Source organism: Hetaerina americana, unplaced genomic scaffold (genome assembly GCF_022747635.1).
Source record: "Hetaerina americana unplaced genomic scaffold, ioHetAmer1.1.p SCAF_3, whole genome shotgun sequence".
Lineage (NCBI taxonomy): Eukaryota > Metazoa > Arthropoda > Insecta > Odonata > Calopterygidae > Hetaerina > Hetaerina americana.
The window spans coordinates 89,558,448-89,585,147 of NW_027286874.1; the positions used below are offsets into that span (position 1 = coordinate 89,558,448).

At 39.1% G+C, this 26,700-nt stretch overlaps 1 protein-coding gene across 2 annotated transcripts in view; it reads left to right on the top strand.

Moving 5' to 3' along the window:
* The window catches only part of Unc50 (Unc50 RNA binding protein), a 62,415-nt gene that overhangs the window by 33,583 nt on the left and 2,132 nt on the right, over positions 1–26,700 (top strand). For both annotated transcript variants that reach the window (XR_011701461.1, XM_071587594.1), the window contains exons 5-8: positions 15,190–15,310; positions 15,941–16,083; positions 24,287–24,388; positions 24,565–24,702. Coding sequence is in view for 1 of the 2 variants with exons in the window: in XM_071587594.1 (XP_071443695.1) it covers positions 15,190–15,310; positions 15,941–16,083; positions 24,287–24,388; positions 24,565–24,701 (503 nt within the window). In the remaining variant the exon portion in view is untranslated. The remainder of the gene's footprint in view (positions 1–15,189; positions 15,311–15,940; positions 16,084–24,286; positions 24,389–24,564; positions 24,703–26,700) is intronic.

Sequence of the window (26,700 nt, forward strand, 5' to 3'; positions counted from 1 at the left end):
GGAAGGAAAGTTGTTATAGGTTGGTTATTTCTCACATTTCCCAGCTAGACCGGCAAATATATTGCCTTGCCTGACCTCTCATGCCTTTAGCCTTGGCCTTAATAATGTGTTATATTAAACAATGATTCCTTATTAAACGTAATTGTCTGGACAAAATTTCCATTTTGCCGTTAGTGTCTTAAGCAGTTTTCTTTTTTTAACGAATTAAATGAAAAACTAGCCTTATCCACTGCTTGTAGATATTTCTAGAGTAGATTTATCTTTGTGATTTGAGCTCAGTATAGACCTTCGGATTCGTGATTTTATGTTTTTAAATGCCCCGAATTTTATTTCGTCTGCAGATGCATAAGAGGAATCATCCGCATACGTATACGTCTGAACATAACTTGGTGAATTTAGGGGAGGGTAGGCACGTACAGGAAGGAACGTAGTTGGTCGACTACTTTTTCGGAGTAATATCAGTTTTTGAAGCCTGAAATATTAGTTGGTGAGGGCAACTGTTCGCGAAATCTGCGCCGTGAAAAAATTTATCTAGGTAATATTTTTGATTTTAATCTAAACACTCCTTGTTTTAGTTTCTTATGCAATGTGAAAGATTCACAAATGGAAGCTGGAGAGTGCCGTTATTACTCATTTTGCTTCCATTTAATTTAGTCATTCATGTTGACGACATGTTTAGTGCATGTTAAGAATGAAGCATTTTGTTAAAATTCTGAATTTTTTGTTACTTAAAAGTTATTACAAAATAGGTTTTCAGGTGTCACTGTGTTCATCCGTGAAGTTTGATGTATTAATGGCTTTCCAGCGTATGACAACGTTTTTCTCAATTTAAATTTTAGCTCACGAAAGAAGCATGTAATACGTGTATGCGTGATTCCGGAACAACGGGAGCCATCCATTCATTTCAATGTCATGATCTAAATTACCTGGAAGCCTAAGTATTTAAGGGTCGTTACTCTCTCTCCGCGCTCGTCATCAGTTTGCAATTTAAATTCTAATTTAATGAGCTGCCCGCTTTACGTCAACAGCATTCCAGTTCATTTGTACGATCTTGAAATTTGTGCCCACGCATGTACGTTAAACTTTTCATTAATTTCGTTCAACACCAAATGACTCTTAGTTACTCACCGAAATGACACCAATGGAAACCAAGTTCCTTTTGTAAGAGCCTCGCGATATGCCTTGTCTTTTATCATTCTATGATGTAATAATTTCGATGCGATGAGTAGTTATCTGTTTTGCGTACGTTCTACAATGGATAAGATCATATCGCACCATCTAAGTTGCTTTAAGTTAAACACGCGCAATATTCACGTCGGAGGTAGGAATCTAACCTAAGGTTTACGGCTAGCCGTATTGGTTCGCTACCAGGCTAAATACCGCGGTTGTGGTATGTAATGATAATCGGCAAGGTTACATTTTTCAATTTTCAAAGGTATTTATCGGCCCCTATTGTATCGGCTTTTTCGAATACTCCGCGTCAACATTGTCGATAGGAGCCCTTTTTTGTCGCCTGCCCTGTGTTGAGTTAGCGAAAATGAAAAATGCTTTCTTTCATTTTTTCTAATTTATTTTGAGACTCCTGCGCTTAAAATTAGCGCGAGTTTTATTTTTTTTATTGTTTTACTATCCCGTTTATAATTTAGTGCCGTCTGCAAATCTCTAAACGGAGCAGTAAAGTAGTGACAATGAAAGAGCCATTCTTTCCCCTACGTCAGTTGTGAACAGGTGACCGACGGTATCGTCATGCATCGCATTTGCGTGACTTCTTACTAAATTAAGTGGCGGTTATACGTTAACGCTCACTTTTCAAGTGGACACATTCTTGTCCTCGTGTGTATGTTTTAAGTACCAAAGGTCCCCTAGTGGTTTCATGTACCGATGTAATGTATGCCAATCGTTCTCAACCAAACGTCATTCCCGCGCTGCACGCGTGAATTCGTCGATTAGTCACGTTGATGCACGAAGAATAAGGAATTCGACCTGTCGCATTCGGCTGGAACCGTAAAAACGGACGAGAGTCAATCGATATGACAAGTCCCAACACCAGAGAGCACGGCCGGGAAGAGAGAATGGAATAACCGATTTTCCGGCTTTGTTGACATCACAGGGAAACGGATGGAGTGTAAATCTTAAATGAACGAGAGTCAAATCCCTACTCCAGCTAAGGTCTTCACGAAATAAGGCGTCCATCAAATAGCAGAGGGCGCTCATCGACTCGAAAAAAATTATAGCATAGCCCCTTCGATAAACTCCCCTTTCGGTATTTTTTTCCCCTAGGGAAAGAACTTCCTCTCCCGTTCAATATCGCACGAAGAGTTATTAGCAGCTTGTCTCACATGCATTGATTCGTATTGTGCGCTTAAGATACCGTAGGGCATGTAATCCGCTGTAAAATTTATTTCCAAAATGTGAATTATTATTTAACATCGCTGTTTGTAAATGACAATTGAACCATTCTTAATTTTGATGTTTCGTAACTAGTGTGAAATCCCCACCTGCTACACACCCTAATTGGAGGCTTTGTGCGGTGTCAAGCGGGTGCAGGTGAAACAATGGACTCCTTGTTAAGCTCCACGCAGTCGCTGATTAACTTAAAATCATATTCATTTTAGACCCATAAATAGAGTTCATTTTGTCATATTCTTGATATTAAGAAAAGGATCCACTTTAATTTCGATAGGTTAAAAGAAACAGTTCGCACGAATTTTGAAAACTCCCAAACTTGAAAAATTATTCTCAACCTGTTTAACTTTAATTTTAGGATTGTCAATGTAGCAATACCTACATGTGTGGGTGGAATAAAAAATACCTAAACTTGCGATTATACAAAAATAAAGACATTGCTTGAGAAAATATTTTTAGGTTCATTAAGATGTAAAAGCTTAACAACATGGTTGTCTCTAGTCTCTTGCGATTACGAATTTACTCTAGGATAAATCTCTCTTTCGAAATTGGTATGGTTTATTGCCTCACTGCCAACTTACTTGTAGTAGTGATCAGGGTTGAAAATGGTCCAATTCTGTGTCCTTTTATTTCATTCCAAGAAGATCTCATTTAGTAAGTTCCATTTCGATAGAAATGATTATAAAGAACATTAATTAAATGTGCAATCCGATAACTGAGCATTAGTTTATTGTTGGGTGGGTTTCTACGAACTTCTCTTGAGACACTATTCTTGAATAAGGGACACAGTAATATATCTTCCAAGATGGTAAATATCGGATGGTTCCGCGCAAAAACCTTACGATGGACATCTGTCGTACACTTATTTTTTTAGGAATTCCCGCTCGACCTTCTTTCCACTGTTTACCGTCCGGTGAGGATATTTAAAGGATTAATTTTACGTGGAAATGTATGAAAATCCGCTTTGAAAAATTCCAGTGTCGTTGTTCTAGTAGTACCTTTTTGCACGTTTGGCTCAGTAATATTTTAACTTATATTTGACTGTTTTATTAAGAATAATGTTCGGCTATTGTATCTCCCTACACATTATCGATGTTTGTTGCTAAGTATTTATAAGTTAATTTCGTTCGAAGACGCCCACATACGTTCGATATACAAATTAAAATTCATGCGCTTCCAATTTTCAATGTCAGTTTTGTGTATTCATTGGCCGCTTGAAATTAATACGTCGCTGGAAATTTAGGAGATTAAATTGATTCTTAGGTTAAATACGTATCTCGGGAAGCATGAATATACCTTCTGTATTTTAAACTAAGAGGAAATTTAAATGCAGGTGTTTATTCTTTGAATTATAACCTAAATAATAATAGACTTAAATATTAAATTTTAATGTAAAAAGTAGAATTTGTTATGAGAGTATTGGAGAAATGTGACCAACAGGTTAGAAAGCAATATCTTTCGCTTTTTAGGCCTCATTTAAAATATGCTGCTAGTGTATGGGGTCCTCATGAAGTTGGATTGATTGCCGTATTGGATCGCGTGCAGCGTAGAGTCAGATTTGTAAAACTTAATGGCAAACTGAGTAGTAGCAGATCAAAATTTTTAGAGGAGCTAAGCTGGGAATCACTCTCGGAGCGAAGGGTAAATTACAGATTACATCTCTCACGTTAACTGAAAATATCTCTCTTTAGCGGTGATGTTGAAAATGTAGTGAATGCCTCATTTTACCACGGCAGTGGAGATCATTTAAATAAGATTATAGAGATCAAGTGTAGAACATATGTGTAAGAAATCATTTTTCTCGCGATCAATAAGGGATCAGAATAGATAAGGAACGAAAAGGAGATGAGAATGGCGTTGTCTGGCCTCGCAACGGGAGAAAGTATGTTTTAACAAAACTAGTCTAAATCACCCCCTGCCACGCATCCTAGCGGTGGCTTGTAGGGTACCATGTAAGGTACCCTGCAAGATAGATAGGTCTTAATGCGAGCGAAATCGAGACCATAAGGTCCCTTTTTCCATTTAACCCTTCGTCAAGTACATAAAAATAATAATAATAAGAGGTAATACAAAGCGATATAAAAAAGAAAAAAATGGTGAAGTCATAAGTACAATAAAATAAGCACAATATGTAATTTTGTGGGGAAAACCTAGGGAGTTCAGACATGAAGACGCTAGTAAAAACCCACGCAGGTAAACACCCACAAAGAAGGCGAGTGTGAAAAACCTGCGAAAACCCTGCAACATAATAAAAAATAATAAGATAAGTACTGCAGGTCTACCAAATCTGTTATAAGACAAGTGCACCTTGTGAACCCTGGCCTCAATCCCTTCAAAGTCGTCTTTCATTGATTTCTTTTGCAGTTTTGATCACGGAAAGATGATTCGCAACGGTCGAGTTCGAATGATCCAAAAAAACCAGTCAGATGCTTTAGACTTAATGTATTGGTCGGGAGTACGTTGATGGTATGAGTAAAACTTCCCTTATTCTTGTCTTCGTTGCATTTCCATAAGTCGCCTTGAACAAGATAATTCGCACAAATGCACAAAAAATCATATAGAAAGAGAATTCAGTCAATAATCACATCTTTAAGAAATGTTAACGAAAAATGAATCCTGAATTTCGAAGGTTAGAGTATAAAGAGTTCAAATATGAAGTCTACGTCAACGTAGTACCCCGTGGCCGCCGTAAGGGTGTGTGGCGGGGGGTGTTGGGTCACCACCCGTAAAAGAGAACAAAACCACATGAAAAATCCACAATTCCATGCAAACCTACACCCACAGTGGCGTACACCATCATTCAAAAACCCAATTGTTCCCGGCTCAACTTTATGGAAGATCATGTTCATTAAATGAAGAACACAATGTATCTTTCCGCTGTTCTTTATTTTTCGTACTTAAATAAAAGTACGTAAATAAATAATAGTGGGAAGATACGTTGCGTTCTTCATTTAATGCAAAAACCCTTGAAACGTATGAAAATATGTGATGAAGTAAGTGCAACTGGGTGCATTATCGGTTTTAAAATCGAGTTTCCCTTAGACACAAGTCTCTATTACAACAGCTCTTTTCATCAAAATCGAAATAAATTTATTAGTCTTTTCAATCAGTTGCGAAACGTTACTAGTCGTGGAAATAAGTGGACGCTTTACTTAATTTAGCCGCATGCTTTGAAGGGGATATGAGGGTGGTCATGGTAGCTGGTTCACGCTGCCTCGCCTCTGGGGATGTCTTCTTCGTCACTGCGAGTAGGGGGTGGTGTTCCCTCAATGGCCAACTCTCGCCGACTGATCAACCTCCGAGTCTGACTAGACAGAGGAAACTTGCACCACTTCCGGTGAATGAAGATAATTATCCAGGGGATGTTTTCAGAAGCAAGTATCTGCGTTGCACATCCGTGCACATGGGAGAAGCGTTGCCATGCGTGGAACATGCATACTAAAATTGGATATAACGAACCACATTGGATGTAATAAACAAACTCTTTCTGTATGTGTCCCGCCTACGTCACGACTGCATCAGGATGGCCAATGTTTTTTCGATTATGTCCTGGTGAGAGAAAAGAAACGACGTCCTGGTCCAGTCGTGACATAGGCGGGAAGAACGACTGCTCGTATAATAAAACCGGTTTTCGCAAAGGACTTGCTGGTTTCTCCCTGAATAACATACCCTGCCTTGCACAAGGTACGAAACAAGTTATTCAAGTCATTCACAATCTCATAAATAGTACCTTAATTCGGCCATGTTTCTTAATTATAAATTCCCCCAAAGTAATGGTTATTCTGTTTAATGATTCTTGATACCCATTTGAGTATCTAATGTAATATGCATTGAGCCAAATTTTTTGCTAGGGTTTTTTTTTTTAATTTTAAGTCTTGGATCGATATGTAGTAATTTAATGGTTCAGGTACACGGGCCCAAGCATATTATTATTTTTCCTTACTTCTAGACAGTTCGTATGCCTAACTTTACGTACTGAGCAGTTTAATTAAGGTTGTGGGGAAAACAAAAGCTCGTTTCTCCTATAAAAATACCCGGAAGGTATAAGCAGTCTCCCTTCCGCTCCCCGCGATTACTTGTCATTTAGTCATTGAGTAAGAGTCTAATTAGTTCTCTACAGGAATTCGCCACTTGTTAGTCAGAATCAGGTAACCAGAGATAATAGAGTTAGCAAATCCAACTAAATCTGGAAAAGTCAAGAAAATCGCAAATTAGTCTCAGGAAACGTGAATGTAAAGGACAAAGTGGCGAATCGAGAGTGGGGGGTGAGAGGCTTCGTAGCCCCCTAATTCCTTGCCTCCTCGAGACGCTTTAATGACGTGACATTTCTTTTGTTCGTTACAATATATTTTTTTAATTGACGAGGACCCTAAAATCTGAATAAATTGGTTTTAATTAAACGTAAATTTCAATTCTTACTGACTCTAAAGTCCTCTTCCCACCTCCTATAAAAAAGTCATCGACCCTGAAAGGACTAAAATTTTAAATTTCTCGGTTTTGCGATTTTGGATTGAAAATGATCGCTTTGGCGCGCTGTGATTTGATGATGACTAGATGTAGCTGCACTGTTGCGCCAAGCATGGCAGCACACAGTTCAGGGCCGCTTGGCAATTCTGATGTCACTAATTGGATCATTTCACTTAAAATTTTCATTATTTTAGCTTCCCTTATCGAAGCTTTGATCTTGAAATATTTTTGTTGAATGCGACGTTACGTTATGAAATTAACATAACATAAAACCATAAACACAGTAATCAACCCGAAGGTCGGTTTAGTAGGTGATGGTAGAGTTCACCCAGTACTAAGCCCTATACGGCGTGTGAAATTCACACATCAGGGTAGGGGGGCCAGTTCCTTTCCCTGTGCCGGTTATGGTTTCCAAGGAAGATCTGGTACCCGAAAAATCACATAGCTTTGGTGAAGCTGCAGGTGCACGGGAGGCTTTCCCGGGAATCGAGCCCGGTCCCTCCGGCCAGTAGTCCAATGCTCTACCCCTGGACTACCGCGATCCACTTAACGTAGCATATTCAATAATTTCATTTAACACAGTAATTTCATTTAATTTCTATATTGAAATATTTTATTTGGTGAATTAATTAATAATTTTGGGAAACCCCTGGGAAACTAAATTCAAAACTGTTCAGTCCTTGATTTCATATAATTTCGTTCCACAACCCTCGCGCCAGTCTGGTCCAGCAAACCTTTAACATATACCTACATTTAATAACCACAGTAATCAACCCGAAGGATGGTGGGGGCAGAGCTTGTCTCCTGCCAAGCCCCACCCTACGTGAAATTTTCGCATTCAGACATAGGGGGCCAGCTCAATGTCCTCAGCCGCCGGCGGTTTCCCAAAACGTTTGAACGTCCAGCAAGTTCTACCGTTTGATGTCAGCTGGGAGGGTCCAGAGGCATCAGGGAGCCGGTTGGAGGGGTTGCGCTATTTGGCATGAAGGTCCTAGGTTTCATCAGGTTTTCATCACTTGTTGATTATCAGGGAATTTTTTTCTATGGAAATATACCGCGTTTAGAAAATCATCTGGGGCTGCTATATTTTTTGCAAGTCAGCATGTGTATGCATTTAGTGAAACGATAGAGATACATAAGGTTTTTCAACCTTAAAGAAAATAACCGAAAGAAGACTAGGAATAACAGCTTCTTGAATTTGCACATTATACCGCGCATCGTTTCAGCATTATGAGCGTTGAGGTTTGTCGAATATCTGTCATGGCAATTTCATAATTTGTACCTGTAAGTATAATTTTTGCGAATTACTACAAAAAAATCCCTGATATTCTGTCGGTGAAATGTTAGCGTCATGCGCGTTGCTGTGTTAACAGGATTACCCAAAGATAGCAAGTAATTAACTCCGTCTTGGCAATGCTGTTGGCATTACTTGTCATTGCCGATTACGCCTTATGAAATTGGATAAATGTACTTTCTGCCTTCAGTCATCCGATGACTAGGCATGTAATTATTTGATTAACGTTCAAAATGTAGATACTCTCCACGTTAAAATCGACTTTAAGTCTTTAGCTGAAGATAGAGTCGGAGAAAAGAAAAAAATTAAATATACATTTGTAATGCACGAGAAATTGAATCGATAAAAATTTGCCCGAAAATAAATTGACTGTGACATAATCGAAAATTTTAAGATACATGTGGAAAGAAATTTTCGTGGTACCTACATGTTGTTTTAAAATCGTTAAATATGTTACCCTGAGTTGTGAATTTTTTTCCGCTGGCTTAGTGCTGAGTTTTGACCCAGATATCTTATCGTCTATGGGAAAAATGGCATCTGGAATCTATCTGTTCAACACTTAATCCCTCGAATTTTATTGTCATGACCTCTACTAACGGAGTAGTATGGGACTAATGATTCATTTTCTAAGTCATTGCTAAAGAGACATACTTACAATGTATGATACAAATTCAAAACGTAATTTAACCGTCGCTCCGTGAGTGATTCCCAACCTAGTTCCTCTGATAATTTTGATACGCTTCTCATTTTATCATTACAAGGTTTTATAATTCTAGCTCCTTGACGCTGCACGCGTTCTAATTCGGAAATTTGTCTAACTGCATGTGGATCCCTTATCCTAGCAGCATGGTCCAAATGAGGCATATCCAGGGAAATGTTACACTTCTCTTAAACCTTTTCGTAGCATTTCCCCAATGCTCTTCTAATAAATCCTAATGTTTCGTCAGCATGTCCACTTATTGCCTAATTATGTTTCACCCATTTTCGACTTATTAGCCTTCTCTGCAAGCACGATCTATCTAAATATCTCTTCTCATCAGAAGAGATTGTGTTGTTATTTTTATATTGGTGTATTCCTCTCCTAAGTACGAACATATGATTGAATAATTATATGGCTCTAGTACTTTTTACTGCGGTTTATAATTTAAAATATGTTTCTGCGATTATTTCGATGCGAAGTACTGGGAAGAGAAAATAACTTTTCTTTTTCGTGCTAATTTTTATGGTCATGTCATACCTGATACGATGAGGAAAGGGATATAATTATTTTTATCACCATGGTAAGGCTGTAGTAGTGATTCTTCCAATTTCTAATGATCTGTCACCAAAGAGTGAGCAACAGAGGTAACACGCCGCTGTCTGCGGCCCAACTCGAGAGGTAACATTTGCCCGCAGTTGCGGCCGGGTGTGGATATTGGTGTGGCTAGCACTTCAGAAATTGTCCGCGTAATACGCCAGCTTGGTGAAGCGTCGAGTGCCACCAAAACTTGTTTTTCCACGGAATACCGACAATTTTGATATGTTTTTGTTTTGCTGTTACGTGGCGCGAAAATGCAAGCAATCGTTGGGAGCGCAAGTGCTTTGAATTCACCATGAAGGGTGGGTTCTGATTCCTGCTTCATAAGCGTCGAAGTACTTGGTTTGCCGTGCCTGTATTCTCACGTCGAGGCTCTGCTTTGCTCTACTACTGCGCGGCCCTGCGACAAGAATGTGCCGTCTCATTCGCGCCTAGTGATGAAGCAGTGTGGCCGAAGCCGTCGATACGCCCACCAAAACCAGTGCTGAAGGTTTTACTTCCGAATATCGTCCCTCTATTTGGTATGTTCGATGGATTCTTAGTGTGCTCGTATCGGGGCCGCAACCAAGACAGATTTGAAGTACATTTCTGCGAGAATCGGTACAGAATGCAAAGTGATGCAACCCGAAAGAAGATGGAATCACCCCGGTAAAGAGATCGATAATCAACCTTTGCAGATTCCGATTCTTGGCCTAAAATCAAAGAATGGGATCCACTCCTCAACATGGGGTCAAAAGTTTCATTCTTCGCGTCCATTACGCTGCTCTCGTGACTCTTCCGGCCCATATATTTCAGCGAATCCATAAATGTGTTTAGGTTTCCATTCCTGGGTGTGATTCAAGCCTCTAGTACTTTCTCATTTATCACTGCCTGTCTCCACCCCCTCCAGTTTCCGTGACCCACTCTCCTCTTGATCATGACTACACTACGCGGGTCGTTCAATAAGTCCTTAGGAAAAAACATATAACAAAATATTTTGGATAGATGAATCTTTTTTTATTGTTCAATATGAACCCTTTTTATCACAATATACTATTCCCAGCGTTTCGCTTACTTTTTTAAGCTGTCCAAAAACTAGGATTTCGGAAGATCCTCAAAATGCAGGCATATACTACCTTGAACAAAAAGTTCCCGGAATAACCACCGTGTGGCGCTCCCATCGTTCCGATTTGAGTTCTGTTTTTTTTGTTAAATTGGTACATCTGTTGTTGATATTCCCTTTAAATCTTAGTGTCATAACTTGACATTTGCAAAAGTTACGTAGCCAAGAGTACATCTATCTCTGTGTGTGTTGGCGATTTTTTACAATTTCAGAAATGGATTTAAATTTGCAACAACGAACTTGTATTAAATTTTGCGTAAAAAACGGATTTAGTGGCGCACGGACGTTGGAAATGTTGGAAAAGTGTTTCGGCAACGATTCTCTAAAAAAAAACGGTCGTTTACCAGTGGCACGAGCGGTTCAGAAGTGGTCGTGAGTCAATCGAAGATGATGAACGCAGTGGCAGACCATCGACATCGAAAGTCGGTGAAAAAATTGATAAGGTAAAAGAAATGTTGGTCAATAACCGCAAATTAACCATCAGAGAAATAGCGGAGGACTTGAACATTGCCTATGGATCCGCCCAAGACATTGTGGTTAATGATTTGGGTTTCCGTCGTGTAGCAGCAAAGTTGGTGCCGAAAGACCTCAATTTCATGCAAAAAAGAGACCGTGTTGACGTCGCAAAAGACATGATTTGCGAGGCTGAATCCGATCCCACATTCATCAAAAGGATCATTACTGGAGACGAGACGTGGGTTTATGAGTACGACACGCAATCCAGACATCAGGCAAGTGAATGGCGTTCACCAAATGAGCCGAGACCAAAAAAACCACGTCGTTTTCAGTCAAAAAAGAAGGCAATGCTGACGGTTTTCATGGATTACAACGGTGTAGTGCATCATGAATTTTTGCCAGAAGGCCAGACAGTAAACAAAGAGTATTATTTGGGCGTTATGAGACGTTTGCGTGAAGCAATTCGCCGAAAGAGACCAGAAATGTGGGCAGAAAACTCGTGGATTTTGCACCATGATAACGCACCGTCGCACAGTGCTATCATTATTCGTAATTTTTTGACGAAAAATGCAACAAATACCATCCAACAGCCACCGAATTCACCTGATTTGGCTCCCTGTGACTTCTTTCTGTTCAATCGAGTTAAAAAACCATTACGGGGAACGCGTTTTAGCAGCCGAGAGGAAGTAATGGAAAAATCGCAGGAAGCACTGATGGACATACCGAAAACCGACCGTAACTTTTGCAAATGTCAAGTTATGACACTAAGATTTAAAGGGAATATCAACAACAGATGTACCAATTTAACAAAAAAAAACAGAACTCAAATCGGAACGATGGGAGCGCCACACGGTGGTTATTCCGGGAACTTTTTGATCAAGGTAGTAGGCATGACATATTGAAATGAAATGATTGACGTAATTCCGCACACTTTATTTAAAAACAGACCCATTTTTCGACGTTGAGCGTCATCATCCGGTAATCATCGTCATTCCCGTCGAAACCCGGCTCGGGTTTTTAAATAAAGTGTGTGGAATTACAAAGTCAATAATTTCTTTTCAATATTTTATGCAATTCCCATAAAGTTACGCCGGAGACGACAAATTTTATGTAAGCATGACCTCCCCGTTCTACGTGAATCGTTTTCCGCCGAGGCATTTTTTTCAAGTTTGGAAATAAAAAAGTCACTGGGGTCAAATCTGGTGAATACTGTGGATGTTGTTATAATTTAAACTTCAATTCCATAATTTTCGCCATCGAAACTGCTCAGGCGTGAACCCGTTCATTTTCATGATGTAAGAAAATAGTTTTTTCATTATTTCTTCGCCAAAGCGGTGCATTAACGACGTATAATACTCTCCATTTATCGTTTGTCCTTAGGCCAAGTAATCGATGTAGGTGATTCCGCGTGCATTCCAAAGAACCGTGGTCATTACCTCGCCGGCCGATTTTACCGTATCCACATTGTTCGGAGTCAGATCGCCTTTTCGAGGGTTGCTATTTATATTTTGAGCCTCGATGACAGATGAGTGCTTTAGGCGCCATCTGACGTTTTCGTTTGATCATAACCTGTGTTGTTTACGGTGGCTCGAAAATTTTGTCTCAGCGAAAAAATGGAGTTAACTCGTGAACACCTTCGTGCGATGATTTTTTACGACTTTAGGCGTGGATTATCATGACAGGAGTGCATCGATCAACTTACTTCCACTTTAGGCGATGAAGCCCCATCCTTTGCCACTGTTAAACGCTGGTATAACGAATCCATCATAGCCGCCGTTCGCTCAGCGACGAAAGTCGTGAAGGTCGTTCAAATCAGTGGTTGTGCCAGAAAACATTGATGGTGTGCAAGAACTAGTAAAGGAAGATCGTCATGTGACTTATCGTGAGATTGAGGCATCCTTGAGGATTAGCATGACGAGCATCAATAAGATATTGCATGAACAAAAAATTTGTTTGCATTGGATCCTGCATAATTTTACAAAAGCTCATAAAGATGCTCGTTTCGATTGGTGCGAAGAAATGTTCAAAAAATATAATCGCGGTGCATCCAAAGCTGTGCATAATATCTACATAGTTGACAAATCTTGTATCTATGCATATGAGCCCGAAACAAAACAGCAATCCACTGCATGGTTCTTCCAAGATGAGCGAAATCCGACGGAAGGGATTCAAGCACAAAGCACATCGAAGCAAATGATTGCCTGTTTCTTCGGAATAACTGGACACGTGGCAACCGTATCTTTAGAGCAACATAGAACCGTGAATTCTGAATGGTACACAAGCCTTTGTTTGCCAGATGTGCTGGGTGAAATAGAGAAAAAGATTGAATTTTTTTCTCTTTCTTTCACCCTCACCAATACAGCAAAAGAGGCGGCAATGTAGGATCATTCTTCATCATGACAATGCAAGCTCTTACTGATTGACAGAAACAACTACGTATAGTATTTGATTGGCCAAAATGTCTAATTGATGGGTCATCCTCCATACAGCCCTGATTTATCACCAGATGACTTCTATTTATTCCCGTTTATCAAGAAAATATTGCATGGCCAACATTTTTTGGTGCCCGAAAAAGCCATTGATGCATGCAAAAACCATGTTTTGGAGGTACCTCAATTGGAGTGGAAAAAGTGTCACAAAACTTGGTTCGAGCACAAGCTGAAGTGTATTGATTATCATGGAGAATGTTCAGAAAAGAATACAGCCATTTTCAACGATAAATTACTGTCTTTTCATTATTAGGCTGGAAATATAAATAGCAAACCTTGTAGAAACCCACTGTTTGAACTGTTTCTTTTTCTCTGTAGTGTTCAAGTGGCGTATCCATTTTTGTGATTGAATATTGAACACACTCTAACTTTTGATATGTGTGCTTTGCGGCCTCAACTATTTCGCGAACTTTGACTCATCGATCACTCAAAATTATATCGTGGGCTTAATTAATCATTTTGGATGAGGTCACTTACATTGGACATTACGAACGATATTCATCATTTGTGGATTTACGGCCACATTGAAACTCATTTACCCAATTGTAAACGGTAAACGGCAACCTCGGAAGCAGATCTGCCTTGAACTTCGTCCTACTCAGCTTCGATCTCTTTCAGGGCTAAGCCTTTTAAATAGAAGTATTTAATCACTGCACTAAACTCATTTTTTTCTAAAAAAAACAAATGATGATTGCTTCAATAAACTATAAAAATGCATCTATGAGATGGATATACTGGAAATTTTAATAGCAGTCTAGTGAAAGATGAGGCTAACTAAAGGTAAACCTTTTCCAATGCTACGAGCATCATCTCTTAGATTTTTCTGAATGACCGATGTATGATATGTTGGTACTCAGTTTTTCATTCATCATTGATATAGGCCATAGTCAAATTGATGTTTTTTGAAGTATGCAAGAAAAACCTTGACATATTGCTCTTACTAGCAGTTTATTACATGATATATGGATGTATATGTATCAGCACATTTAAAATCATGTGTTATCATAAGTTTTCCATTTTATAATCCACGGTACAAGTAGGATAAAGGTTCTTGGAGGAATTCATACCAAGAATAAAACTGACTTAAAAAGTTGATTTTCAAATAGAAGTATAAATACTTGGTCAAAGAAAATATCACCATATTATGTTTTGCATGAATAAGTACATTCAGTGCAAAATATAGAGGGTGAATTAGATATCATACCTGATTAATTAAAGATTTCTTTGCATTAGGAGGTGAGCAAATGATTTATTTAAAGTTAGAAATTTGTCGAAATTGAGTATATACTTTCCAAAGTAAAAACCTTTGGAAAGCAAAAAATAATATTCCTGCCAGCAAAGTTGTAAAATTTACTTTGAGTCCATGAAGGTCCCAGCTACAGTCAGAAATCATTTTACGAAAAATATGGTAGCATATTAGTTGTTTGTAATTTTAGCTTGCCCACACTTTTTTGAATATTGAGTCTTAGTAAAAGCGCATCTAGACGTTTCCATAATGATGTGACTTTCTGTAATTTATCATTTCTGTGGAAATGTTAACCTGGGTTTCACTGTCACATTAAACTATTTAAACTTGAAAGTTCTCCTATTTGCTTAGCTTCTCAACGTATTCTAAATTTACATGCCATTCCTTTAATAAGTTGTATTGCATTTTAAAATTTTTGTTTCTTTTTTCTAGTATCATCAGTTGGCTTTGCCATTACATTGGGACTTGGAATTCTTTCATTCCTGAAGCTCCTACTTTATGTCATATTTGTTGACTGTATATCTGTTGGTGTTGTCATAGCTTCACTCCTATGGTAAGTCTCCTTTCTCTTTTGCTCTAAATTATATACTGACTTTGAAATAGTTCTTTCCTTGATACATTAAATTCTGCTGTCAATTGGAAGCATGTATTTTTATTAGTAGCAATTTAATGGTATCTAATTTCGAACTGCAGCTATTTCAAAATGCAAGATTTTTTATCATATTATAGAATAACAAGTGACGCCATTCGAGGGAAATTCATGTGCTATATCTATTACGTTGCAAAAAAAACCTTGTGTTGGCAATTTTGTATTTATTATGCATTAAAGAAAAATATAAATAGAAAATTAAAAAAAAAATAATGAATAAATTTCATTTGTACCACTTTACAAATATGTACATGAATGTGAAATGTATAATTATCATTAATTTTTTAAATTCAGGAATGGTTCTGTTACAAAATTCATGCAAAATGCTAATTGATGCACAATGAATGTTGTATCTTCACACTAAATTCTTCTGTTAGTTTTAAGATACAATATTCATTCTTTTAAATAAAAAATGAAATTTAAAAAATATGGAGGTCCACCACTTTTACCATTAATAGTCATACTTTCAATCTTAGTTACTCTTGTGCTGTTGCATATGCAATTTCTGATTTTTTTGTGGTCATTTTCTTGAAGGTTTGTGAGCAACCGATACTTATTAAAACCTCAGGCAAGGGGCCATGAAATGGTGGAATGGGGCTTCACATTTGATGTACACTTGAATGCCTTCTTTCCACTGCTGCTCATACTGCATGGTCTTCAGCTGCTGATTTACTATGGTATGTAATTATATTTTCCTGTGCAAGTTTCTCGCCTAGATGCATAAACTTCCACATTATGGCAATCAGTTTTATTGCAGTTCTTGGCAGGTTCTAGCAAAATAGATCACTGCATTAATGAAAAATATTATGATCACAAAAAGGGAAGAGTGGTAGCTCAGAGGATAGGGTGTTGGACAGATGATCGGAGGGTCTGGGTTCATTTCCTGGGCATGCCTCTAGGTACCCTCTAGTTCACTCATTCGGTGTGATTTTTTGGGTTCCAGAACTTCATCAAAAAACCATAACAGGCCCAGGGAAAGGAACTGGCAACCCCCTACCCTGATGTGTGAATTTCACGCCCTGTTGACCTTAGTACTAGGTGAGCTATACCCTCACTTATCATACTGACCTGCGGATTGATTATTCTGGTTTGGATCACAAAAAATTGTTGCAGCTTCATCGGAAAATCAAATCATATCTGAACTAGTGTATGCAGTGTAGACTAGTGCACATTATGTTTCAAATGGTTTTAGGTCAATTCATGATTCAGACTTGTTAGGTGTGAGGTTATACCCTTTGGTGTTGACTTTGATCTATTCTGCATAACATTAAAATGTGAATTTCGATTAATTTTGTTATAAAAGTGATTTGTTTAAAGCAAAGCGACGTGTTATGTAATTTAATATATGAGGGACCGCCAAATGAATACCGAACACCCGCCATTGCTGTGGTAGGAGAACTGCATTGTGGCAACTCAAGGGCATGCGCAGTTGTTGGGAAATGTCCTTGTTGGTGCATCTAGTGTATTCACCCAGCTGTAGAAATGGAGGCAAGCAAAGAACAACGAAGAGGTATGGTTCATTTTCTGGTGGCTAAGGGTACTGGAGTACGCAAAATTTATCATTGCATGTCTACTGTGTATGGTGAATACTGCATGTCCCTGACGAGTGTGCATGAGTGGCACAGGAGATTCTGAGAAGGGTGTGCATCACTGCAAGACGATGAGTGCCCAGGAGAGGCCCATCAAGCCACTAACGCTAATGTGATAGATGGCCTTATCTGGGAAAAGCAACGAATTACCAAGGAAGAAATTCTTGTTCAGTTTGGCGTTAGCCATGGCTCCGTGCATGCCATTATCGAAGATCACTAACATGTCCACAAATTTTGCATGCAGTGGGTTCCGCATCAACTGATGGAGGGACAAAAGATTGATGGAATGGCATCATGTAAGGGTCGTCAGCAGTGGTGCCACGATGAAGAGTATGCTTTTTTGTCCCATATCATCAAAGGGGACAAAATGTGAAGCCACCATCTGCCTGAAAGCAAATGGCAAAGCCAACTATGATAACATCCCAATTCTCCCCCACCAAAGAAATCCAAAGCCTTACCCACAAGTTCCAGTACAGTCATGATGATCTTCTTCTTTGACTGCAGGGGCCCTCTGTGTGTCAACTTCCTTAAGTGTGGGATCACAATCAATGCACAGCGCTATGAAGATACTTATCAAAAACTGCGATGTGCCATTAAGTCAAAACATCCTGGAATGCTGTCGCACAGAATAATTCTGGTGCATGATAATGCCCACCCCCATGCTGCCAATCTGACGAAGGCTACACTTCAGTAATACAGTTGGGAAACACTTCAACATCCTCCATTCAGCCTAGATCTACCTTGTGACTTTCATATCTGTGGCGACCTAAAGAAAGATGTACATAAAGGTTTCATTTGGATGAGGAAATGCAAGAGTGAGTTTGGTTGAGGATTCATTAGTAACCTATGTCTTTCTACGTAACTGGCATTGATCGTCTCGTGTCCTAGTGATAATAATAATAATAATGCATTTATTTGTCTGGAGATTTGACCCATATCCACGCATACAAAAATATAGGACTTGTCAGATGTCAACTTCACAACTTTAGAAAAAATACAATATATATATATATATATATATATATATATATATATATATATATATATATATATATATATATATATATATATATATATATATGAGATAAACACAGTAATCAACCCGAAGGTCGGTTTAGTAGGTGATGGTAGAGATCACCCAGTACTCTAAGCCCTATACAGCGTGTGAAAATTCACACATCAGGGTAGGGGGGCCAGTTCCTTTCCCTGTGCCGGTTATGGTTTCCCAGGAAGATCTGGATCTGGTACCCGAAAAATCACCTAGCTTGGATGGAGCTGCAGGTGCCCAGAGTGCCTTGCCCGGGAATCGAACCCGGGACCCTCCGTTCAGCAGTCCATCGCTCTACCCACTGGACTACCACGACCCATATATATGTGTGTGTGTACGTGTACCATATTTATATATGTATATATATATATATATATATATATATATAACACTTTTTGAAAGTCTCACGGACGTGAATAATAATGTATAACACTTAGCACTAGTGGACACAGACAAAAACACGGAAACACACAAAAAAAACTCACTATTTTTCGAATTTTCGGTGGTCGTTGCCACCTTTATCAAGGAAGAGAGGGACAGAACTGAAGGGAATATGAGGGCTGGAGCGATGGATGGAAGGGGAAGGTGGGGAGGGAATTCCGAAGGGACGGGTTTGGAGGGGCAGCGTTAGAAGGGTGGGGAAAATGTAGAAGGTGATGGGGGTGGAAGGGGGATGAAAATATAATTAGAGCAGGGTAATTAGTGCCTAATATTGATTCCTGGCCAGTTCCAGGACTCCAAAAGCCAGATGAAGGATTGCTCTAGTGTTTTCAGTTTCAGAGGAGGATCAGAGGGTGGGAGGGATGCTATGATGGATACACTATAGCATTTATCAAAGGGAGTGTTGTGTTCGGAGGCGTGTTTGGGGATAGGGAGCATGTCAATTAAGGAAGAGTTTTTGCATGAGGCTCGGTGGTTGTTGATTCTGATATTGAGGGGTGTGGTGGTTTGCCCAATATAATAGGCAGGGCAAAGTTGGCACTTCAGAAGGTACACTACATTGCTAGAAGTGCAAGTAGAGGAGGGAATTGGTGGGAGAGAGTTAAAAAGCGGGTGGGAGAGGGATGGGATTTTGGTTTTGAAAATAGGGCATGTTTTACATCTGGGTTTATTGCATGGCGTTGGAGTGGTTTTAGGACGGGTTGGGGATTTAAGGAGTGGATTTGTTGATTTGAGGAGATCGGATAGGTTGGCGGGGCGTTTGAAAGTAACTGAGGGGCATTTGGGAAAAAGGTTGGCGGTGGCATTATGATTTTTTAGGATAGGGTAGAGGTCTTTCAGGATTGATCGTATAGATTCTAAGCCCGGGAAGTATGTTGTGCAAATTGAGAGAGGGTGGGGTTCCGCGGTGGAGGAAGGTTTGGGAGTGTACGCATGTTTTCGGATTCTTTTGTTCAGGAGGGATTCGGGATAACCTCTTTTGAGGAGGGAACAGTGTAGACTTGAAAGGAAATAATCAAGGGAATTAGGGTCACTACAAATTCTGTGTCCTCTTGTGGATAGGGAGTAAGGAATGGAGCGTTTTGTGTGATATGGGTGGCAACTATTGTAGTGTAAGTATTGCTGTTTGTTTGTGGGTTTAATATGTACAGAGGTGTGAAATGTTTGGTTTCTTAATGTAACATTTACATCCAGGAAGGTGATTTGGGAGGAGGAAACTGTAGAACTGAAGGAAATAGAGGACGAAGCATTGAGGTCGGAAATGAAAGCTTTCAGGGAATCGGTGCCATGTGGCCAGAGGAGGAAGATATCATCGATGTATCTGAGCCACAATAGAGGTTTCAGTGGTTGTTTTGACAGGAATTTCTTCTCTGCGAGACCAAGAAAGAGGTTTGCATAGGAAGGGCTGAACCTGCTGCCCATGGCACAGCCCTTGATTTGTAAGAAGAATTTGTCGTTAAAGGAAAAGGAGTTGCGGGTGAGGATGAACTCGGAAAGACTAAGGAGAAAATCTGTGCTGGGTATGTGTGGCTCAGGGCGTTGGGAGAGGTAATGTTTGAGAGCGGAGAGACCTTCTGAGTGGGGAATCGATGTGTATAGGGATGTTGCATCTATGGTGACCATAATGATCTCAGTATCTGGAGGGAGGGAGGTTGATTTTAGCCTTTCCAGGAAATGGTAAAAATCTTTGGTGTGTGACGGTAGGGAATGGACTATCGGTTGGAGATAGTGGTCTACAAATGCAGAGATTCTTTCAGTTGGGGAGTGACGGGAGGATAAAATCGGACGACCGGGATTCCCAGGCTTGTGAATCTTTGGAAGGATATAGAAATGAGGGGTGCGTGGGTGGGGAGGGGAGAGGAGGTCCAGGTCTGAAGGAGATAGACCCTCATTCGGCCCGTTGGACACGAGAAATTCAATAAGTTCCTTCTGAAGTGCGGGGTTTGGGTCTTCGGGGATTTGCCGGTATGTGCACGTATCCGAGAGTTGCCTGTCAACCTCCGTTATGTAATCCGATCTATTTAAGACAACAACTGTTGAACCTTTGTCCGCGGAAGTAATGATGATATTAGGATCCTTAATTAGCCTTTTTAGTTCTGTGGATTCGGTTGGAGACAGGTTGGGTCGAGGATTTAGGGTCTTGAGGAAAGACGGGTTGGAAATTCTGGACAGGAGAAGGTTCATAAAAATTTCAATTGGATGATTTGGGGGGAGGGGATTGGGTTCTTGGGCAGAAGCCGGCTTGAATTTATGTAAGGCGTTGTGAAGGGGTCTGGAAACTTGCTGGAGTGATGGTTGGGAATCCCACAATGCCTTCCACCGGAGATTCCGGCAGAAATGCAATATGTCCGCGAGGATTGTCACGTGGTTTACTCTGGGGGTGGGGGTAAAAGAGAGGCCCTTGTTCAAAAGGGAGGCCATATTTGGGCTAAGGGGTTTGGAAGAAAGGTTAACCACGTGGCTTGCGGCGTCCGTGTCTTCGTCTGGCGGGATGGGGGTGGTGGGTCTGGAGGGTCTGGAGCGGGGGTGTCTTTGGGGGAAAGGCCCTCGAGGGTTCGGTGGAGGCAGATTATACATGGAAGCAAGGTCCGGTTTGAAGAGGTGTAGGGGAGGGGGAGGAGGGGGGAGGGTGGCCAGGCATAGCGGTAATTGGAGACCTTCTCGGAAGTGCGACATGCAGAGGTTGGAAAGTTTCCTGAGTAATTTTTGACGCCGATGTTGTAGCGAGCACGTGGACGCCCTAAGAGTCTCTTCTACTCTGTGTAGGAGATGTGGCGCAGTCAAGGAAATGATTTTAATCAGGGAGTTTATTGAATTTTGATATGCGGCAATGAGATGATAGTACTGATTTCGTATAAAGTGACAGAGGAAAAATGAGTGTTGGAATGTTAGTATATTCAAGGAAGGACGCAGTTGGGGAGGTAAGCCCGAAAGTGGGAATTTTGTACGCAAACCATTGGGAATAATGCCTAATGTGATCTGTCTGTGTGATGTGTCTTTCCTCAAGACCCTAAATCCTCGACCCAACCTGTCTCCAACCGAATCCACAGAACTAAAAAGGCTAATTAAGGATCCTAATATCATCATTACTTCCGCGGACAAAGGTTCAACAGTTGTTGTCTTAAATAGATCGGATTAAAACAAACCCAAAAAGGCAAGAATGAGCAAATCAAAAGTGAAAACAATGCTCATTGTCTTTTTCAATGGTGAAGGAGTGGTCCATAAGGAGTTTGTTCCTCAAGGACAGGCAGTTAGCCTACTACGTGGATGTACTGGAAAGACTCCAAAAAAGGGTCATCAGGATGAGGAAAGACATCTCTGCTACCTGGCAACTTTATCATGACAACGTGTCTTGCCTCAGCACACTATGAGTCCATGAATTCCTGGCCAAACACCAGGTGCTGCCACTGCCCCGAAGATTATGCCCACGATGTCTGTCTGAGTGACTGTATTTTTGAGTTTGTCTGAGGAAATGACCTTTGTGTTTAAAAATTGGCTTTAGCATCACGGACTGTGTTTCAATGTGTATCACTATGATTACTTGTGACATTGTTGGTATGGTAATTTTTCAAAACATCTTGTTCCGTAAAAGACCCTAGAAATATGCAGTGTAAGAGAATTTTTCGGAAACTTGATTGATTGAAGCACTCAGTGGATATTGATATATCTGGGTCTCAATCTCAGTAAGGGTGAATATTTTTATGCTGTAAAATTCCTGCATTTTAATTCTGAGAAGGTCATCAGGAGGTGGTAAAAAGGAAAATATGTCTAGTCTGTGATTAAACTTGTTTATTAGGTGAGATAATGGGATACAAAACCTAAAATGAACTATTTCATATGAAAATAAAAAGTGATTGTAGGGAGGCCCAGGGAAAACCTAAGTATTTTGATATGAGGCAAAAGTACAGCAAATTGCTGAGATACTCCATTTTACTTAAATATCCTTGGCTTTATGCTTATCAATGGCATATATCTGGATTTAGTAAACTGGAGAAATTTTCCCTAAAATCAATCAACAAAGATTATTTCCAAAGTATTTCTCATGGAAAATAAATATTATATTTCATTACTTATTCAATGACCTAAATTTACAATAGAAAAGTGTTATTAATTTGTATTTGTAAAACATGTCACAAACTGATTTTGTTGTTAATCAATTGTGTCAGGAACCATAATTTTGTTAGTGTAAATAAATTATTCTACCAGTCTGAAAAATCTTTGCAATCCTCATATTTTAGGGTTCTTGTACACCCTCCCAATATGTATCCTTCATAGAGTCAGGAAATCTTATGATTTCATAAATACGAGTAATAAAAGTATAATACGAGTATAAATAGTACAAATTCCTATATTAAGGTAAAGAGGGAACATATACAGGTATATGTATGTAAATAGGTCTTCTTATTTCCACTGTCACGTGGACAACTCTTCAGTTGAGATTCTTCTTTAATCATCATCATGAGTATGTGCTTGTATGTCTCCATTGATTGCCATGTGCTGGTGTTTTTACATGTCTATTAGAAAGCATCTTTAGTAATCATACTTGCTGATGAAGATAAGGGTTTTATGAATTACTTTAATCATCCACTCATACTGTGAAATTGTTGAAACTATAGCTGAATCCTCGCCATATTATCTCTATTTGGTGAAAGTGCACATTTCTGCATAATTTTGTGTAGGCCATGTTCTTGACTGACTGATTTAGCTTTAAACAAGTGCAAGTTTCGAATGTTGACCATTAAGTGATTTGCATTGTTTGAGCTCAAAATCATATTTCAGCAAGATTTGGTCTCTGCCATTCACTTGGTTGCAGTGAAATTTTCATGCATTTTCCAATAGGTCATGGTTTCAACCACTGGTATTTTTATGGCTAACTCCATCATCGTCCTCAGGGTGTTGATGACAATCGTCAATGCCCTTTGAGAAATTGTGGAGTTGGTTGTCAAAATGTCAGCAGCTGAAATGGTGACCCAGTGGAAAATCCATCAAGACTTCACCGCAGATGTAAACAAGCTTGCCTATTCAGGTAGAGAAGAGGAAACTGAACACCCTTCCCTACTCTACCCTTCCCATTGCTCTTACAACTCCAGATTGCTATTTGCACCTGTCTCTCTTATGAGTAATTATTACCTCCCACATTGTCTCACCTGGGATAGACCCCTGGAAGAAAGCCACTGAGTGTCATCCAGCTTGTACGGAGCGTACTTCATAGCATATTTCTTATATTAATTTACATATATTGATGTAAATATTCCATTTATAAAAATAATTACCCATCAGTTTAAAAAGGGTAACAATGAAAAGAGTGAAATGAAATTTTTTCTTAAAATTTCAAATTGTTTGCATGAATGTGCCCAAGCCTTTTTTTAATTTACTGCAGTTTTGGTTATCCTTAAAATGACTCCCCAATGTTTTATAACTTCTTCAAATTTTATTTAAGGTCTCGATGCAAAAGTACAAATGTTCTGTCTCTATAACTTGAATGCTTAGAGATAATCACATTATCTGTACATTAGCATATTTCATATACCCCGTCAAACTCATCTTCCTGTTCATGCTGTTTTAATCGAATCATTTAAGGAACATAAAAAATGGATTATCTGCACATACTTGTTTGGGTGTAATAAAACCTTTTAGGAAAGGTTAAATTTTCTGGTCAAGATAATTTTGGCTCCGGTATAAAAACTTCTGGTGGATAGGTTTGATGTTTAAAGTTTTAATTTCTTTATTTATGCCTACCAGAATGTAGTTATTATAGGTGATTTTGTGCAGAATTGCAACATTCTTTTTCTTTTTAAATAGTTCTATTGGACAATGACTGGTTCATCTCACGCCTAGCTGGGAACTCCCTTTGGCTGATTGCATTGGGATACTATGTCTATGTCACATTTCTTGGATACAAATGTAAGTATATGTATGACATTTTATATTGTGCTTTAAATTTTGTCTACATTTTTTTACCTGCTAAAACTTAACATGCTCTTTCAAAGAATGATGATTATGTGCATAGTATATATTTCATTTTTATATTTTAGCCGAGGTGAATAAATCTGACCAACTGTCTTTCCTTTATTTGATAGCATTGCCAATTCTCCAAGGGACTCAAGTATTGTTGTACCCGTTAACAGCTCTTCTCCTTGTATATATAGTCACCATTGTGATTGGGTGGAACATCAGTCGCAGTTTTATGGACTTTTACCATTACAGAGTCGTATAAGGTGAATATTATGATGGAACACTTGATCATTTAAACCACATAAATTATTGCTTTTTAGAGCAATTTGGAATGGGTAATTTTGTCCTAATTATTTGTACTTTAATTGCTATGTGTTTCTAGTACTTTCCCCATTACTTTCCTTCTTTGGATCTAAGATATTCTTGATAGAAATTCTTGATTTCAACATTTGCCTTCCCTGTCTTGATATTTCTTCCTTAAATGCTATTCATTGTTTCTCTCCATGCCTGCTACCATTTTTTTCCATTTTCTTCAATTCCTTCCTAGTATTTCAGTATATATGAGTTAGACATAATGCAATACAACATACAGAAAAACAAATTGAGGGTGTGAAATCAGATCGAGTCTTAGAGTGCTTTTTGACACCACTCTTGAGTGCCAGGCCAAGTTGTCCTATTGAATTTCTGTGCAAGGAAAGAGGTTACTGAGAAGGTTGGTTAAATAGGGTGAAAATTTGTGACAAATGTGGGACACTTGGGTAGTAAATTGGCATTCAATTTTTTGTTTTCTAAGATGGGGAATAATTCTTTGAGAAGTGCATTTGTTTTCCATATTCTAGGAAGCAAAATGGCATATAAATTATTAGTGACAGTGGATAGCCTATTCCATGAGAAAAGTTGGCAGATTGAGTTAAAATTCATTTTTCAAGAAGTGGCTGCAGATACTGTATTTTTATGGAGGTCTGTTGTTTGTATAAATATTCATTCAGTTTGTCATCTGTGTTGCAGCTGTGATAATTAGGAATAGAAAGTGAGTATGGGATGTAATGTTTAGTGCATGGGATGATAGCTGTTGTAGTGCAAGTAAAGTTCTGTATTGGATGGTTTTATGTGGATGGATTTGTAAAAGGTGTTACTACCTTTTAAGTGGATGTGAATGTCAAGAAAGGAGTATGCCACTCAGAGATAGTAAATGTTTAATCATGCAATAGGATAAGGTGGCAAGGGCATTGAGGAAACTTAAGGGATGGCATGGGTCCAGATGAAGTATATGTCATAAATAAACTTGAGCCAAATTTTAGGTTAAAGATATTGGGCAAGAATAGAGTCCCCTTTAAGCTTCCCCATGAGCAGGTCAGCATAAGAAGGAGCCATTCCCGTTGCTGTACCATTCATTTGCAAGAAGAACTTATTATTAAAGGAGAAGGCATTTCATTCTGAAATTAATTTATCAAATGAAATCAGAAAAGTGATAGATTTATGTGAGGGAGTGCTGTTTGAAAGAAAGCGAGATAATGCATGCAATGCTGCATTGTGAGAGAGAGATGTGTAGAGGGAGGTGACATCTACCAAAGCCGCAGTGTTTGTTTTTGGAGAAGTTTTGGTGTTATTGAGGAAATCTGGGTGGTGGTTAGAATCTTGAATGAAATAAAGGAGTTGTTAGAGATTGTAAGTGCTAGTCTACAAAGGCAGAGATGTGCTCAGTGGTAGGATTCCAATAGGAAATAATTTAGGCCACCAGGAATCCCCAGTTTGTGCATTTGTGGAAGGAGGTGAATGTGTTGCAGTTTTTGAAATGGCAGGGGAGAGTAATGAAATATCTGTTGGCGAAATGCCTTAACCTGGGCAAGTTTTTTTTCAGGAATCGAGGATTTTTCTCTGGAATTCAAAGTTAGGGTCGCTTCGTAGTAGATGGTATGCCGTGTCATCATTTAGTTAGAGCATGATTTAATTTAATATCTGATAATATCTTTGATTACCGAAGTTGAGTCCTTTTCTGCTTCTGCGATGATTATGTCATGATTTCTATTGAGGAAATGAGGGATGAAATCTGGTCCAAATGGACGTTAGGTCCTAGTCTTTACAAGTTTAAAAAGGTAGGATTTGAAACTTGGCCTCATAATCACTTACAAAATATTACAACTGAGTGATTCTTTGGCTAAGGTTATAGTTTAATGTTTGATTTTGGGCAGAATTTTATAATTTCTGGGCTCAAAGTGGGGCCTATCATTGTCTATCCAAAATGATCCTCATGTTAGGCT